Source organism: Excalfactoria chinensis, chromosome 6 (genome assembly GCF_039878825.1).
Source record: "Excalfactoria chinensis isolate bCotChi1 chromosome 6, bCotChi1.hap2, whole genome shotgun sequence".
Classification (NCBI taxonomy): domain Eukaryota; kingdom Metazoa; phylum Chordata; class Aves; order Galliformes; family Phasianidae; genus Excalfactoria; species Excalfactoria chinensis.
The window spans coordinates 19,051,473-19,068,512 of NC_092830.1; the positions used below are offsets into that span (position 1 = coordinate 19,051,473).

A 17,040-nucleotide genomic window follows, 5' to 3' on the forward strand; every position below is an offset into this window, starting at 1 on the left:
TCAATCAATTAGAAAGATACTTACTTGTCAACCACTTTCTAGTTTGTACAGAAAATACAGGGAACTGGTAAGGACATGCACTGAAGGGGAGACGGCGTTTTAAAGGCTCTGGGAGAATTTCTCTGTAGGTTGCATCACAGACCAATTCTACCTAAAATCTGATCCCTGAAACTGCAGTTTTTTCTTTGTTTTCTAAATTGATGACAGCACTGCAAAAGCATAGTCATGGCAGGAGTGTACAGATAGTGGAAGTCAGAAAGAAACACGAGTGTATTAATCTAATGAGCATCTTGATCAAACACACCGCTACCACTGTTTTTCAGCAGGTTCACATATACAATTGATAAGAGGCTGCTTTGATTCCTTGCTGATGTTTTTGCTGTAGCAATAGTAATATGGCAAGAAAAGTAATGACAAACCAACCTGAAAACGACTGTGGTCGCTCATCCCTTCACTGACTCCTGACTTACCCTGTCCCTCAGCGAGTAAGCCACCAGGTGAGTGTAATCTAACAAGCACAAGGGGTTTCAGCAGCCTGCCTCAAGCTAAGAAGAAAAGTTCCATTCACTCTGTAGGATCTGGAGTTGTGGTACACCCCCCGCCCCCCCTCCAGTTATCAGGACGTCAACTATTGTTTGTTTCTGTCCCCTTCTTTCTTAATGCCTTATGGAATTAAAAAGAAAAAAAAAGAAAACCCCTTCACCCATAAACACTAAGAATTGTTAATTTAACTCTCATCTTTGAAATACACCTTACAAGTTGTAGCAAAGCCAGCAATGTATCCCTGACACTTTAATCTCCAGTGCTGTAGTGGAATATGTAGAAATAATTTATTGATCTATTCAATCTATTTTTAGCTTTAAAAAGCATTTTTCTTCCGAGACTCAAATCCTCCTCATTGTCAGCCATATCACTTTATTGACTTCTCTAGTCTCTCCCCAAAGTGCTCGCAAACCATATGTCTGTAATTCTGACACTGCAATAGCAGGCTGAAATCCAGCTCAAGTTTACTTTGCAGTAACAACAAAGGATCATAAATCAGGCTGTTCTCAGAACCCTGCCAAGTCAAGTATTGGAAAAGGTGCACGTCAGGATTTATAGCAACATGTTGACAGTAAGGCTTGCACAACTGCTGCCCGTGTAGCCCCAGCATTCCTAACAATGATGTACTCCCAGTTGACTTAAACAAGGCAAACTGAAGTATGAAATAAGAGAAAGTTACGGAAGACCATTCCAACTCTGTGCAAATTACTATATACAATAGATTTTAATGCATTGCTAGCATTTCTCCCCCCAGTCCCTTAAATAGTCCATCACGCCCTTAGTGGCAACAGAGTAATTATGCAGAGCAGACTGTACAGCATTAAGCAGTTGCGCTATAACTGCAAACAGGCAACATCAACAAGAAAACAATTGCTTACAGAGCACAGACACTGTTGTTATACCAACAATTAACAATATACAGCAGTGGAGTTACCTTGTGACAGCTCATAAAGCTTGCATTTGGCAGTTAGCCCTGAGAAAAAGCTTTAACTCATGGTAGGCTCAAACTGAAACCCTAGCACAGAATATCCCCAGACTGCACTCGCAGTTTTCACAGATTAATGATGCTCTTCGACAGGAGCCGTTGACCACCCTGCCCCCAAAGCACAACGTGAGCAGGAAGTAGAATGAAGATCAAAATCCACGTTTAAATTGTGCTGAGGAGTGAGAGGAGAGGTAGTAAACAAAAATGGTAATACTAAGAAAGACTCCCTGTTGTTGTTTTATCATAATCACATCATATGAAGCTCTAATTAGGGCACAGAGAAAAACCAATACATTCTAGATAAACTGTAGTTGAGAGCAGTTCATGCTATCACTAGGGACGGATTGAAAGCAACGTCATACAACAGCTGTGGTCATTAAAAATACGTACATATTTTTATAGTGAAGTTCTGGTAGCCTAACCTGCATTTTTAATGTTTCGGTTTAGATTTAAAAAAAGCCACCAACAAACCCATCAATACTGCTGTAGTTATCAACAGCTTTATGCTTCTGCAATATATCCCCCAGGTGAGCCCTGGAAACTTCATTTTAACACTGTGCCCTTTTCTTGATTCCTGGACAAGGAAAACAAAACCAAGAAATAACTTTCCCAAGTTTTATCAAAAACTACTTCACATTTATGTCACATTTCAGCTACCTTATTTATACCAGGATGTAGTATTACATTTCACAGACACAGACCTTGCTGATTCCATTTCTGCTCATGCTGTTCTTAACACTCTTAACACTATGAAGCAGTGGCCAAGCCAACTCTAAATGTGCTAAGATTGATTAAAAGCCAAACTCCCACCCCCCAAAAATGCAAACAATCCAGGTTCAGTGATGTTGTTTCCATCTGATGGTGTTTCTGTCAGGGTTTCCTCAGAGAAGGAAAATACGTATCCCAAGTAAATTCTAATGAGAGTAAACAAAAATTAGAAAGAACCACTCTTTCCAGCTAACTCCAGCCCTACCTGTTAGGCACGTTGTTTGTTAGATGACAACTCTGATTCTTCACTGGCTGTAAAGATGCTGAAGTTCAAAGGCAGGTAACGTCCTGTCTCATACTCCTGGAAAGGGCTTCCAAAAGGAAAACCTTTGCAGGCAAGAAAGATGGTGGTAGGTGAATATGCCCTACGCATTTCCCTGCAGAGGAGAGAAACAAAGCAGGCTCTCCCAGAGGGTGATGTGCCTGATTTTTACAGAAAAAGGTTGCATCTGTATCAAGAGATGTGTTCCAAGCAATGACTAAAGCCTTTATTTTATCCACTGCATAAAAGGTAAATCAAACCATTCCTTCTGATGACTCAAACTGCCAAGAATCCAGATGTTCTTTTGGCACATCTATCAACTTCACTAAGTCAAGATACTACTACCTCTACTGACTGAGAAACTATGCAGAAATCAAAAGATGAAGTTTAGATACACTGCTGTCCTACAAACAGCTTTATTTATAAGCCCACGTGTATACAGGTGGAAAAGACACTAACTGGCCATTAACTTCTTCAGGGGAGAAAGGTATTTCCTGTGGTCATGAGGAGATAAATCTAGCAAGTCAGAGACAGTCACTGTGAACACAGGACACATGAAGAAGTACAGTCTAAAGATCTCATTCCTCTTACCTTCAGAGAACAGACAGTGAATCAGACTTCAGCAAATGTGACAGTAACCACCCAAAGTGAGGCTGCACATTCCAGAATTTCATCCGTCTTTGTGCAACTGAGGGTGAGGCCTTATCCAACAAGTAGCTGTCGCTATTAGTGCTGAGAAACGGTAATCACCAACCCAAGAAAACAGCTTTCTTAGCTATGTAAAGCCATTCTGTGTTAGACAGGCTCTCGAGCAGCCATGCTGTTGATGAGGGTGAGTACCCTGAAGACCATTTACTTCAAATGAAAAAACACACAGGCTGACACTCAAAGGGAATTTGAGGCAGTTGTGACCTCTGCTCTTTCACAGGTTTCCCTGCTGAAGTGTCTTCAGAATTTCTGAGCCTGAGCACTTCCCCTGTGCCTGGAACAGTGACCAAACTAAGACAACTGCACGGGATTTTAGTTTATCTAAATTGCAGTAAACTAATGCTTCTTTGTTCACCATCATCTCTTAGAAAAGAAAGATTACCTCAATAACCTTCCAGACACATCGCAGAAAAAAAACATCACCTTTCTCACTCTTCCCGTCCTTGTTCAGATACATTTCCACGGCTCAGGAACGACAAACATAAATCCAGAGATCCAGGATGAAGAAATGTTCTGATAGGTCTGAATAAATGACAAGGCAGCCCCTCCACACAGCTCCCTGAGTGCTCTAGTTTTCAGAGAGAAGGCTGGAAACTTGCAAAACTACTGACCTGTGCCTCAGACCACTGAGCTGCTTGTTCAATCAACGTCACTCTGAGGTGAGATTGCCTGGTTCTTCCTCTGTCTGGACCCTGCAGCTGCTAGAAGACAATGCTTACGGGGTCTGTCCTGGTATTGAAAGCATACAGCTTTCTTGCCCACTTCCTTCTGCTTCTTTCCTTCTAGGAGATGCTCTCTTCTCTACCCTTAATTGTTCTCCATAAACAACGGAAAGGAAAAGATTAAATTTCATTAGAAAATTCATTTTTTCCTACCAACTCCTTTCCCAGACCTGAACATCTGAGCACCAAAGGGCACAAAGTGCTCCAGGAACACAGACTTGCCAGAGGTGAGGCCTGGACTTCTTGACAACCAATACAGAGTTAGTTTAAAAACCACATAACTTCACACACTCTTACACACACTGGCATTTATAATTAGCACGTAACCAGACAGTGGAACACGTGATGGAAGTATACAAAGGGCTGCAAGGAGGCCTTTAAGTAGTTACTGTTGCACAGTAAGAGGAACCCAATGACACTCCTTGGCCTGTGCAGCACACAGAGTCAGATCAAAGGAGTATGCTTATCTACTTTGTCCTATGCTTGTGTGTTAATTTGTTTTTTTTTAAGAACATCATTGAAAATATCAAACAAGCATACACTTTTAGCTTGCAAAAATGGAAACCTTCCTATAGTCATTGTCTAAACCCAAGTAGCAAAATATATTACTATTGAGACGTTAAGATTCTTAACATACATCAAACCTCTAAGTGTGACGTAAAAAAAAAAAAAAAAAAAAAAGAGAATTCTGTGCTTTTATCTAACACATGGTGTTGGCCCTTTAAATTGCATGGCACAAAAATAAAAGCTTTCCAAAATTAATTTTCTGCAACAGAAAACTGGGTAGTCCAAACACCTCTTGCAACTCCCAGGACCAGACCACTCATCCTTTAGCAATTACATCAAGTTTGAGCAGCTCTGGTCTTGTACAAAGCTCTGGAAATACAAAGCTCCACATTATCACATGGTATCCCTGCTGTCCAGTGCACAAAAGGAACTGGTGGCCAGCATAAGCACTGTCTGGGATGCCCCAGGCTGTCCACCATCTCCTCTCATACCTGTCAGCCTTCCAAGTCAGTGTAGTCCTAAGTCTCCACAGAGGTATGATATCCACAGAGCACAACCAGACAAGAAACTTCTGGGTCACATCTTGTGTGAAAGCTCTGGCCACCTGCCTCATGCTAGCTGCTATTCCCCTGTGAGTCTTAGACTATCTAAATGACTCACAGGAGCTCCCACTGACACGGCTGGCCAGTTCCATCAGAATGTCAACATCACAGCAGAGAGAAGAGAGAGTCAGTCTAAGAAAACGAGTGTTTAATCAGGAAACGAGAAGAGACAAGGGATAAGAAACTGATTACAGGAGAGTAATACCCCAGCCAAAAGAAACACGATTGTACAACTCCAAACGACCAGGATCAAAACGTCCTACGAGCCAGCAGTGTCCAGCGAGAGACACTTGAGAAAGAGCCCAAGCACTTCTGGCAGTCATCAGGCAGCTCAGGGCGATCCTGGACCTTGCCCAAGCTCCAGCCTCTGCCCTCGGCAGCAGCTGCAGAAAGGTGCAGAGGTGGCCCTGGCCCTGCTACTCCAGTCTCAGCTTCTCTCAGCAGGAAGGTGCTGAAAGGAATGAAGGGAGCACTGACTGTGCACAGCAGTCCCAGCCTCTCCCGACAAGAGATGGTATGTGGAGTAAGAAGCCCATACATTTAAAAAAAAAAAAAAAAAAAAAAGAGTTTACATATTTATAAATGCCAAAATAAATATTTAAGACAGACTCCCCACCCTGCAAACACATGCGCAATCACCCTGCAAACTGCTCGCAGGACAGTCTCCGAGGGCTCAGGGAAAAAAGCAATGACTACACCACAGGGCAGCCAGCTTGACTTCCTTCTCATTTCCTGATGCTTCTGAAGCCTGCAGCCCACTGGGAAGGTGGAGGAAGAGCGAGCAAAGCAGAGCACCAACACGCAACAGTGCTGGAGAGGAATGTCATGGTATAAATACATCAGATCAGTGGTTTCCAACAAGTAAAAACTAAAAAAAGACACCAGAAGGAAGGATGGTGTAAATGGAACTACAACTATGCAGAGCAAAGGGTTGTGTGGAGCTCCACCTGCTGTCACGGAGAGAAGGTGGTCATTTCCAAAGAGACCCTTTGCCACAGATCCTTTGTCTGCTTGCCACGCTTCAGGTTCTGGAGAATATCATTAAACTGCATCATGCCCACGGGAGTCAGGCAGAAGGCGCTTCTGGCGCTGCGGATGGCATTCACAAAGTCATCGTAGTCAGCTGGAGCGAGATGGATCAGCCGGTAATGGATGTACTGGATGGGAACAGGGAAAAAGCCTTAAGGTATTTGCTCACCACCTTCATGCTGGTGACAGTTCTGGCAGGACTCGAGCTTCAGCAGCAATACATCACACGATTCTGCTACCCCAGGAGAGGTCCCAGGTTTCAGAGACACTGACAGAGGACAGCTAGCTCAAAAAAAGCAGGCCTAAGCAACTGCCAGCATCTGCAGGTGTTCTCTCCACTGTGAACACCAAACAGTGGCATGCCACAGAGCAAGAGGGTCACCTAGAGTCTTTCTCCATCAGCCACCAGCATCGAACCCTCACACTGTTTATTCTGCAGGTTGTACACATGGACCCAGCATATTCACCGACATCATCTTCACTAAAGGGTATGGTAGTAAGTAAGGTAGGAGTAAGGCTTACATTGAGTTGCTACAACATAGGGCTAGCACACATCTCTTCCCATCAGTACTTCCCTCAACTAAGGCCCAAAAATTTAAAGTCCAGTCTTCAAGAGATCAGTTTCTCTCATGGAGCTCAGAAAAACAGCTCAAGTAAAGAAGCTGTCATTTCCCAGAACTATCATCTGGGTGATGGGACAGTTAACCTAACCTGGACAGTAGCTTTACAGAATCACCCTTTTGGTTGCTTATTCAAAAGAAGCACATGAGGCGCGTCCAGTTTATGCTGTTCTAAGAAACAGGCAGCTGGCTCACAGAAACACACTTGTCCAGTTTTCAATAAATCCTGAGACATCTCATCTGTACTGGTGGGTGACCAAGCCACTCCCACTATAAACGCCAGCATTGGCACATCAGCCAGTCATGCCAAGACTTTGTCATGAGGTAGAGACGGACTACAAACAAGGAGAAAATAAAAAGGCCAGAAAGAGAGGTGGACAAATGGCTTGAAAACACAGCAAAGAAACAGTACAGAAATTAAAAGGCACGGGTTAACATTTAGAGTGAGGAAGAAAGAGGATAGGGAGCACAAAACATCTCCATCCTGTATAGTGAGCACCAGAGACAAGAGGCCTTCGAAGAATTAGTGCAATGTGGTATTTTATATGCAGCCTTCACACAAGCAAGCAGTGCCTATTCCAACTCCTTTGTGCATCAGGCAATGGACCAGTTCAGCTTGTTATATCAAAGGTTCTTCCCCTCTCTACACATGCAAACACAGGCAGTGACCCAGCAGGTAGGAAGACACACCACATGTTACCTGCAAGTAGACCTGCTGGCACCTCTGCACCAGCTGGTGGAAGGCTGGGGTGCGCAGGTGGTTGTGCACGTGCGCGGGATTGAGCCTCTGTAGAGCTTCCATGATGATATCCTGAAGCACAAAAGGGTTCAGCACTCCCTTGGCTGCACCAACACAAAATTGATGCACATAGTTTACACCTGCACGGGAAAAAGTCAGAACAACAGTGTTAAGGTAAAAGACACTCAAGAAATTAGGTATATTCCAGGAAGAACCTGGACTTATAGCATCTTCTTCTCACTGTAACGTATCCTCCAGCAGCTTTGGGAAGAGTCTAGCAAACATACAGGGACAAGCAGTTATTCTGATAAATCCATCAAAGTCTGAGAAGAGACCAGGTACTACCTCAGTCAGCAATATTTCCTGTTCACCTGTCTTTAAAAGGGATATGAAAGAAAACTGATGGGACAGAGTAATTACAGAGATGAGAATACACCACACCTCCTCTCACTGCTTCCTGCCTGCTCATCTAGGAAGCATTTGCAGCCCCAGCACCCAGGTCTTGTGGATACCAGGAGATTAAGGCTTCCCCACCACAGTGGAGCTTTGCTAACAGTAGCAGAAGTCATGCCACCAGATGGGCTGTTTGCAGAATTGTTTTTAAGCTCTTGCTACTGGTGAAAGAATTAAACATGAGATGACAAAAAAAAGACCTAAAGATCAAAGTGTAACTAAAAGAAAACATTCAAAAAAAAAAAAAAAAACAACAACAACAAAAAAACAACAACAAAAAAAAAAAACACTTGGTGGTGTGAGCACCTCTTCCTATAAAAGGTCTTCGTAGAAAGAATACACACAAAGTAGTGGAAAGGGAAAAAGTTATTGTTATAGAATGGAAGGGCTGAGTCCCGTCCAATCCCATGCACTTTAAGCGCCTCAAAATTCAACAGCATGCTTAGAGAACCCAGAAACGGAACAACTGCCTGGATGAAAGAGCAGCAGGGATCTTTCAAAAAACTCTAAGAAAAGAGATCAGGAACCAGACTCTCCCAGTCTTTGAAGTACTGCTGAAGTACTATACTAAGCCTTACCTAGCTTTGCAGCCAACCCAAGGAGCCATTTTACATCCTCTGTGTAGGGTGGGCTGCGGGAGAAATTGTTGGGATGATCGCTCTGAGTTCTTCGGCCAAGCATCTCCAGAGCCAGCATCCCTGTGAGAGAAGGGCAGTCAGAGTCAAGCAGCACTTCTGCCCTGTAGGAATTCATTCACCTCAACACTACCTCACTGGCCCGCCCTTCATCAGCAGAAAACTGTCTAGCTGTAAAGCGCCCACAGTGAAACAAAAGGTCCATCTCAGAGGCTGTCACCAAAGGAAGCAGCTGGATGTGTTCCAGACTGGGGAATCTGCACAGCCATCATACCCCACCCCACTTAAGCTCCATAGAGACAGTGATAGATCTACAGCAGGATCAAGACCCAAAGACTGATAAAAGATATCCTGAAAAAATCCAGATAGCTTCAAATTTTGCAACAGAGAGGCTAACTAATTTAAGTACTTAGCTGCAAAGACAACAAGCCAACAGCGAGCAGCAGCAGCATCAATTTGCAGACTTTTCCCTAATTCCACTACAGCTCTTCAAGAAATTCTCCTACTTAAATAATTTTAAAACACTAACGGGAGCAATGTAATGCAAAAAGTCTCTTCTGATCTTCCAGACCCTCTACCTTCATCTCTGTCTGTTATTCAGGCTATTACAATGTAATACAATTACATAGCTTACTACTTACCCCCACGATGCTTCCCATGAACATCTGCACCCCTTCCTGACTGGACAAGTACTTTCTTCTCTAGCTTTCAACAAAAACCCCACAGCACTCAACATCTAACCTCCATATAAGACCATGAATTGGCTTTACCCATGTAGCTAGGATACCATCCTCCCCAACAAGAGCAGTAGCAAGTTGCCAAACAGTTAAAACCTGTAGCCCTGCCCTGAGCCCTTCTCAAGGGGGCCACAGAAACCCACTTGGCCATCCTTACCAACTTGGTATGCGGAGTGGAGGTAGTGCAGACCCTGGGGGCTCACAGGCTGACTGTGCTGCTCATCCTCAGCAGGAAACCCCCCTGTAACGAGGGAGTTGGGCTGTGAGGACAGAGATGTCAAGGAAGTCCCCTGAATTGCTGGGAACGTTGATCCTGCATGGACACTTCCTACTGAAGAAAGCAAAACAGCAGCATTAGGATTCAGCAACCAAAGCCTAAGAGAAGTTTTCCTGCCCATCGACCCTCATGAAGAACTACTGCTGTACACCTCAGCAGCAGGTATCTACAGTAAAAACAGCAAGGAAACTTGAGAAGATTCTGCCCACTTCAGACACTGAACTAATACAGGCAAATTTAAGGGTAATCACAGAAAAATCCACTATATTATACCACATAAGCTTGTATAGACAGCAGTTAACATTATGTCAGTAAGCTGTATTCTGACAGGGGGCTCAAGTTAATCTTTGCCTCTCAAGAAATGCACGAAGAGGAATTTTTACTTTTTTTTAAATAAATGTTAACTAGTGAATAGTTGAATACCTGAGAACAATATGCCTCCCAGGACAGATCTGTCCGACCTCCTCAGCCAAGCAGACACACAGAGCCAAATGATCCACAAAGTGGGGCATAATCCATGCTACATTTGACATTTGGCCAAGGAGAACAACCCACAAGAATGAACTGAATTGTTTCCAGAGCTCAGTTGTTACCATGTGGCTATGTTCTTCAGGAACAGCAAGACACTATTTTAAGAACTGAAAGTAGAAGTTTCTGAAAGCCTTAAACAATGGCAACTGGAAAGGGTGGGGTTGTTTTTTCCTTTTGTTGTTTTAAATGCTCTAGCATGAGTTAACAGTTCCGTTAACAGCTCAGTCAACATCTGCTATTCCAGTGCTGCAGGCAGAGTCTTCACCACTGTTTTAGCTGCAACATAACATGTAAGCAATCCATTCAGACTGCTATTGATGTGATTCTGCCAAAACACCTGCCCACCCCACAGAAGTTCCAAATTTCAGATACTGGATTCCTCCAATTTCTTAGGAAGGGAAAAATACCTATCAGTGCTACTGTCTGCTTCTTGCATGCTCTCCCAGAAGAATGACGAGTCTACTCAAGACCATCTGCGTTCATTTTGCCCAAAGGAATGGACACTGAGGGTTAAAACGTCAAGTAAGGTAGAGGTAAGTCAAAAGGCCAGGAGGTCCATGGAATTGAAGTCTGAGATTTATCCAGACATCAATTAAAGCCCCCTTAGCTGAATCAGGCCCCATTACAAATCCCATTATCACTGATCAGGCACATCTTTAGGCTGTAGTGGATTTGGTGAGAGTTTAGAGCAAGAACTCTTGTCCAAAATGATGTAGGTAAGGAGCAGGACTTGAAGGAGTACAGCTAGGAGGCACAGGAGCTATGCACAGTACAGGGCTGAAATACTTACTCGCTACGTTGGAAGACAGAGACAGTCCAGTTTCACTGTGGTAGGGATGCACTGCTATCTGCGTCATGGATGGGACTGGCACACCAGGGAACGACACCGCTGTAGCTGCCAATGATGGTGTTGTTACTGAATAGGGGTACTGCGCTCCTATGAATGCTGGATGGACACTCTACAATAGAAGATGACAAAAAACTGTCATGCCTACTGTATCTCATCATTTCCAGGTCCAAAATACGATGTCCCCACACTAGCCTCAAAGCAGGGGTACTCTATTTACAAAGAGGAAGCATAGCAAGAAGCAGCGCAGTAAGTACCTTGCACCATATGACTATTACAACTGCTTGTTTCTCTTCCATTTAAATCTGATTACTTTGCACAAAAACATTCCAAGAACTTCCACAAATAGGCAGAGGCTAAAATAACCTTAAATTTTCCCTTTGTAGTCTCTATTTAGTTTCAAGATGACAAGGCTTCTGTCAAGTGTGTGTTCTGAAAAACTACTGAGTAATAAAAATTAAAGCCTACTGATGTCTTTTATATTCTTTCAAGACTTTACATGCACCTGCCAAAGGCTCTTTAGCAGCTGAAAAGCTGAGCTGGAGAGCCAAAGTAGGCACCACAAACCAGTAAATGAATACACAACCTAGAACTCAAAACATAGCCGAATAGTGGGGGAGAGCCCCACACTCTCCTCAGCTAGATACACTCCCTCTGGAAGCAGTTACACAAGATTTCTGTAAATGAGCAAGCTAGAGGTAAAGCTCACCTGTGGGTATGCTGAACCAGGCACTGGGAAGACAGCTGGACGTGGCATGTGCTGGATAGTGTGTCCAATATACTGGGGATTACAGGGAATGTGAGTCTGAAGGGTGGTGTAAGGGTGGAGGCCCTGGGTGTGTGTATGTGCCATTGCCGGTCCTGCCATGGTGTGCTGCTGGTACATGGTTGACCCCATAGAGATCACTGGCATGACTGTTGCTGCTGCAGTTACTGCAGCTGCCACTGTCACGGTGGTTGGCTCAGTGGTCACCCGGTTGTCTGTCAACCCACGTGCTGCTTCTGATGCAGCCCGTGCACCACTGGCGCTACAGCCAGTGGCACCTTCTCTCTGGGCTGGAGTCCCACCAACAATCTGTTCATAAAGCCAGTACCACTGGTGAGCTACTTCAAAGAGAACTTCGGGGTACACGCCGCCTCCCTTGGCTGCCTCTTCTACTGCCATACAGGCCTTTTCCAGCATCAGATTGTCCTGAAGGCAGAGGAAAAAGAAAAAACAAACAGAAGTGAAGAATGAAGGAACAGGAAGACAAGGAGGCAAACTACAACAAGAGAAAAGTATAAGGCACTCTAAAATGAGTGATGCTATTGGAAGCAGCTAGATCACAACTATGCAGCAGAACAGCCAGGGCTATTCACAAAAGACAAACCTACACAACTGAGACTAAAGGCTGTTTGGTAACAGAGAGGTGTCAATCCCACAACTAACAGTACATCCCTGATGCTAGAAACCAGCTTGTGTCAGCTAATTAGTCACCATTTGACACTCACCTGTTCCTTGCACTGCACCAGAGCCCTCTGGATCTCATTTGGGTTCAGGGCATGGGCGTGGGGCAGACAGCTGAGTGCCAGTTCAGCAGCTGCCCGCACCATGTTGGAGTCTCTGGCCCGCGAGGCCCTGTCTGCCAATGATGCCACCTCAGGGGGGGTCAGATGTCCATCCCAACACTCCACTAAGATGTTCAGGGCTGCACTACCAATCTCCATGGCCTGCCCTAAGAGTAAAAGAGAAGACTCTCACACTACTGATCATGCCCACAGGAATTCCTGTCAGCTCTCCCTCAATGTGAGGTGCACTCATCACTTCAGTTACTGCATCAGAGCATTGTTTCTCTCCTAAGGCTGCAAATCAAATGTAAGGCTCTTCCTTTCAAAACACAGAACAGGGAAGAGCGCTTGATAAGCAAGCAGTGAGTGAAGGTATCATTATCGAAGTGAAGCTAAAGATATATTTGAGGCAGTGAGAGGAATTTGAAAGGATCTATGGCTCTTGAGAATTGAAACAAAACACAGTGCAAGTCACTGGTGCTTAGCCTGTGCTGCTGCCGTCTGTGCCTTACATGACTGCCACAGCATCATCAGGTTTGGGAATAAGCTCACCCCCTGCCCCTTCCTGCCCAAAAGCCAGCCTCCCAATTACGTTCTGCTGTAACCTGTGATCCAGGAGACATGGGAGGAGTAAGTTCGAGAGAGCCAGTTGGGAGACACAAAGTTGTGCAGCCCTAGTGCATACAGTCCAATCTCAAAGGCGCAGAGGTGAAGGTTGCGGTGTGGTCCCTGGTGCCCACCACTGGAGGAAGGGTGGGTGAAGATGGAGGTACTGCTGTTTCCACCTGCTTTGATAAGGACTGTCTTGGCCAGTTCAAAGTAGAAGTGGGCAGCTGCCTCTGAAGGCTGGTTTGGGACATGAGGAGCATGGCTCTCCAGCCGCCTCCCTTTATACCTAGGGAAAACAAGAAGAAATTTTCTGAGAGTGATGGTACTCCAAGTTCTCTAGCTCAGGAGCAAAGTTTACATCTTTAGTGTCCACAGAAAACAAAGAAACTCTCCCAGGAAAGTATTTTCTAATGCACACGTGCTAGTTCCCTGACATCAGGGAACAGCACCTCTATGCATTATGTACTATTAATTACCTGCCAACTTCCACAGTTTTTGCACGGGCTCCCCCACTGGCTCTCCTACTGCCACTGGAAGAGGAAGATCCCAGTGAATCACTTGAAGAACTGCTGATGCTGTCACTGTCTTGTCCTCTGCCCCAGGATGTAGTTGCCCACCCCCCACGTAGGGGACGCCGACTGAGCGTTGGAGAACTGTCAGAGGTAGTTTCAGGAGCACTGCTGTCAATACTAGCCATGCCTACAACACCAGAACACATACAGTAATGTCAACAGGTATGCTTCATGCGTCACTGACAGTCACGTCAGTAAGAATTTAACTTAGCAATCTGGAACGGAAGAAATCAGCTAATTTGACCACAGATCTCACTTTGAAGTTCTTGGATTAAAGAGCAGAGAATTGTGAGAATGTGTCTTTTATTTTCCCCTTATTTTCCCACATCTCAGCCACTCACTCCATCTGCTAAGCTTTATGGCAGAATATAACAAGATGCAAATATACGCACAAACTGAAGTTCTACAGATGCCCTCATGGTATAGGCTGTGCAATTTATACAAAGGTTTTCCACATCCTCAGCCTCTAACTTATAACCTTCTGAAGAGAAGTTCATCAGGCAGCAGCTCCTCTAAATTTGTTTCCAGATCCAGGAGCACAGTGCTGTGCTCCCTGAGAACAAACATTCTATTCCAGATATCTAGTCCATTATCCTGAACATAGCTGCTGTGAGAAACGCATGCACGTGGTAAACTGCAGTTCATTAGAGGCTGGGGAGGAAATGTGTGGATCAAAATCTTTTTCTCCATGCCAAACACCTCAAAGATAATCAACTGCTCCTGTAGTACAGGAAAGGCTGACAAGCTAAATGAAAGACCACGGGAACAACTGCAACCTCAGCATGGTGCCCAGCAGAGCACTAGGTGTTAGTTACTACCTGTGTGTTTCTTCTTCTGCCTGACGGGTGAACCCCAGCATCTCCCATTGTATCCACCTCGGTTTCCAAGGGCCAGACGACTGGGCACCTTTCCCTCCTGTTTCAAGACAGTGGATTCCCCAGCTGGCTCACAGGGGGACCTCTGAGAGCTCTCTGCATAAACAGGACAGTGACAAACTAAACATTACAATTTGCTTCTGCATCTTTAAAATCATTAAAGGATGCAAGAACTTTAGAAATTTGGGGTATTTCTGAGCATGATTATCACAATTTTTTCGGCATTAAGCACTGAATCAGATAGTAGGTTAAAAACACTGAAGCTTAACAACACAAGGTTTGTGAATTTGCTGCAACTATGTTTGCACAAAGATTTACAGTAAAAATGCTCCAGCACAACCTTGTTGTATTTATCCTCAGCTACAGCTCATCTCTATGTGAAGCGATCATCCACTTTCCTGCGTGTAACACTTGTAACCAAAGTGCAAGCACAGGTAGAAGAAAACCATACTGTTCATCTCTAATGACCAGCAGTTTCAATTACTTATCTTGCATGAATACATCTGACTTAGTCTGTAACTTTTTGAACACTGCACCTTTGATGTAAACCTAAAAGATGGAATTATAGTGGTTTTAAGGTAACTGTCTAACACAGCTGGCTCAAGACATGAAAGCCTGAAAATTAGCTTGAATTTCCAAGCAACAACACATACAGAAATGGACTCAAACAACAGGGGAAATGACATTCCAGTAACCACCAAATAGCCAGGTGGTAATACAAGTCACTCTGGCTACTATTCAATACAGATGTGAATTTGCAGTTCAGGTTTTACATGGATGACCAAAGGGTTTTGGCATAACCATTATAAATCACCTCTTACCCTGTGAACTCTTCTCCACGAAGGTTTCGGGACTGGTCTGAACTGCTGGGCTTACACCAGCCTGCTGAGCAACTGAAGTCCCTGGAAGCTGCTGGATAGCTGCAGTGGACTGGGCAGCATGTTTGGAAGGAGACTTTTGATTTGCTACTGTAGGCTTGCTGGAAGAGTAGAAGGAACTCAGAGTCTGTGGCTTGTGAGTCTGACTCTCTCTGTCCAGAAGTTTGTCTAAAATCTTTAACAACAAGAAAAATATATATACATATATATGTACTCAGTAATATCCCCATTTTTACTTCAAAAAAGCCACTGCCTTCACTCAAAAAACACCTAAACTGACATTACAGAAGCAGTTCTGACACATCAAGGACAGAACAGAGGACTCTACACTTAGTGCCTGTCACTATATATTCTTGTTTAAATCATTAAATTTCCATGCTCAACATCCAAACCACCCACCACACAATTACTGAGAAACTGGCAAAGTCTCTTCAAACTTTCAGACACAAGAGAAATTGCCTTCTATCAACCTACAATAACACCCTCTTCACCTTATTTATTACAGAACTGGGGAACAAAGCTTGACTGCATTTTTTGTGTTTGTCCAGTTCTACTCTTTGTTCTACACAAGGAACAAACATCACAGAGCACTTAGTTTTTAGATGACTGATATCATAACCTGCCTGTTCATCTGAATAACTGAGAAGAGTATAACAAAAAAGCTTCAGCTTTAGGTGAGAGAAATACATTAATAGTATTCCTACTGGGAGAATTGTTTCTGAATAAAAAGGATGAATAAAAATTTCTTTGAAGCTTCAACTTTTTTTCCTCTGGGTCATGAAGTGGGAGCAGAGTCGTACTCTCTCTTGCACAGGCGGACTGAACTTGTATGTAAGAGAGAGATTAATAAAAAAAAAAACAACAAAAAAATGCTGCATCAAAACAGAACTAATCCCCATGCAACAGATACAGAACATACCAAAAACCCCTGGGACAGAAGCCTTGTTTTAGCTGCCAAGTAAAAGCATTAACTACAGTAAGAAAGCATCTCTCAGCTGGAACTTAAGAAACCTTTGGTAAGAGTGCCTCTTCCAGGGCAATGCATCATGTGCAGTCAGAGTTCACCTCAGTGAGAGAATATAAATACTAACAACATGCTTGCAAAATCATCAGCACACATCATAGCAACTTATGCTCACTGGGAAAATTGCAATCCATCAAAGCCCTAGTTTACTCTGCATCTCCATGTCCGCTTTTAAAGGGAGGCTCACCTTCTTCAGCTTCGATTGATCATCCTTGTAAGTAATCATCAGGGCTAGTGCCAGATCTCCCTTCTCCCTTCGAGTGCCTTCACACAACAGAGGATGTTCTGCTTCACTGACAGTTGTCTTCATGCCTGCAGGCCAGAAAAAAGAGGGATGAAAAGGCAAGCAAGCCCATGGGACCACACCGCATCCTTAGTGACATATAAACATCTCAGACTATTTTATTCACCTCATGGGCAGGCAAAAGAAGAATTTTTCTTTTTTTTCTGTTGACTTCAGAAATAGGTCATGAATAAACAGGAGTTACTGTATGCCCCCAGAATACCAAGCACAGTACAACTGTCAGAGCAATATGATCAGAACATGCCATAGAGAAGAGGCCAGACAT

General features: G+C 44.0%; 1 protein-coding gene across 2 annotated transcripts in view; it reads right to left on the minus strand.

Moving 5' to 3' along the window:
* Positions 1-5,224: 5,224 nt before the first annotated feature.
* Positions 5,225-17,040, minus strand: part of ZSWIM8 (zinc finger SWIM-type containing 8) — a 59,093-nt gene continuing 47,277 nt past the window's right edge. Inside the window, exons 15-26 of one of the 2 annotated variants that reach the window (XM_072340648.1) lie at positions 16,659-16,783; positions 15,391-15,622; positions 14,513-14,665; positions 13,599-13,821; positions 13,119-13,408; positions 12,457-12,680; positions 11,675-12,157; positions 10,909-11,077; positions 9,468-9,551; positions 8,517-8,636; positions 7,447-7,625; positions 5,225-6,254 (exon numbers count right to left, since the gene is read on the minus strand). In XM_072340648.1, coding sequence (XP_072196749.1) covers positions 6,051-6,254; positions 7,447-7,625; positions 8,517-8,636; positions 9,468-9,551; positions 10,909-11,077; positions 11,675-12,157; positions 12,457-12,680; positions 13,119-13,408; positions 13,599-13,821; positions 14,513-14,665; positions 15,391-15,622; positions 16,659-16,783 — 2,486 coding nt within the window. In that variant the 3' untranslated portion in view covers positions 5,225-6,050. Of the gene's footprint in view, positions 6,255-7,446; positions 7,626-8,516; positions 8,637-9,467; positions 9,642-10,908; positions 11,078-11,674; positions 12,158-12,456; positions 12,681-13,118; positions 13,409-13,598; positions 13,822-14,512; positions 14,666-15,390; positions 15,623-16,658; positions 16,784-17,040 lie in introns of both variants that reach the window. The other variant, XM_072340647.1, reaches the window with a different exon arrangement.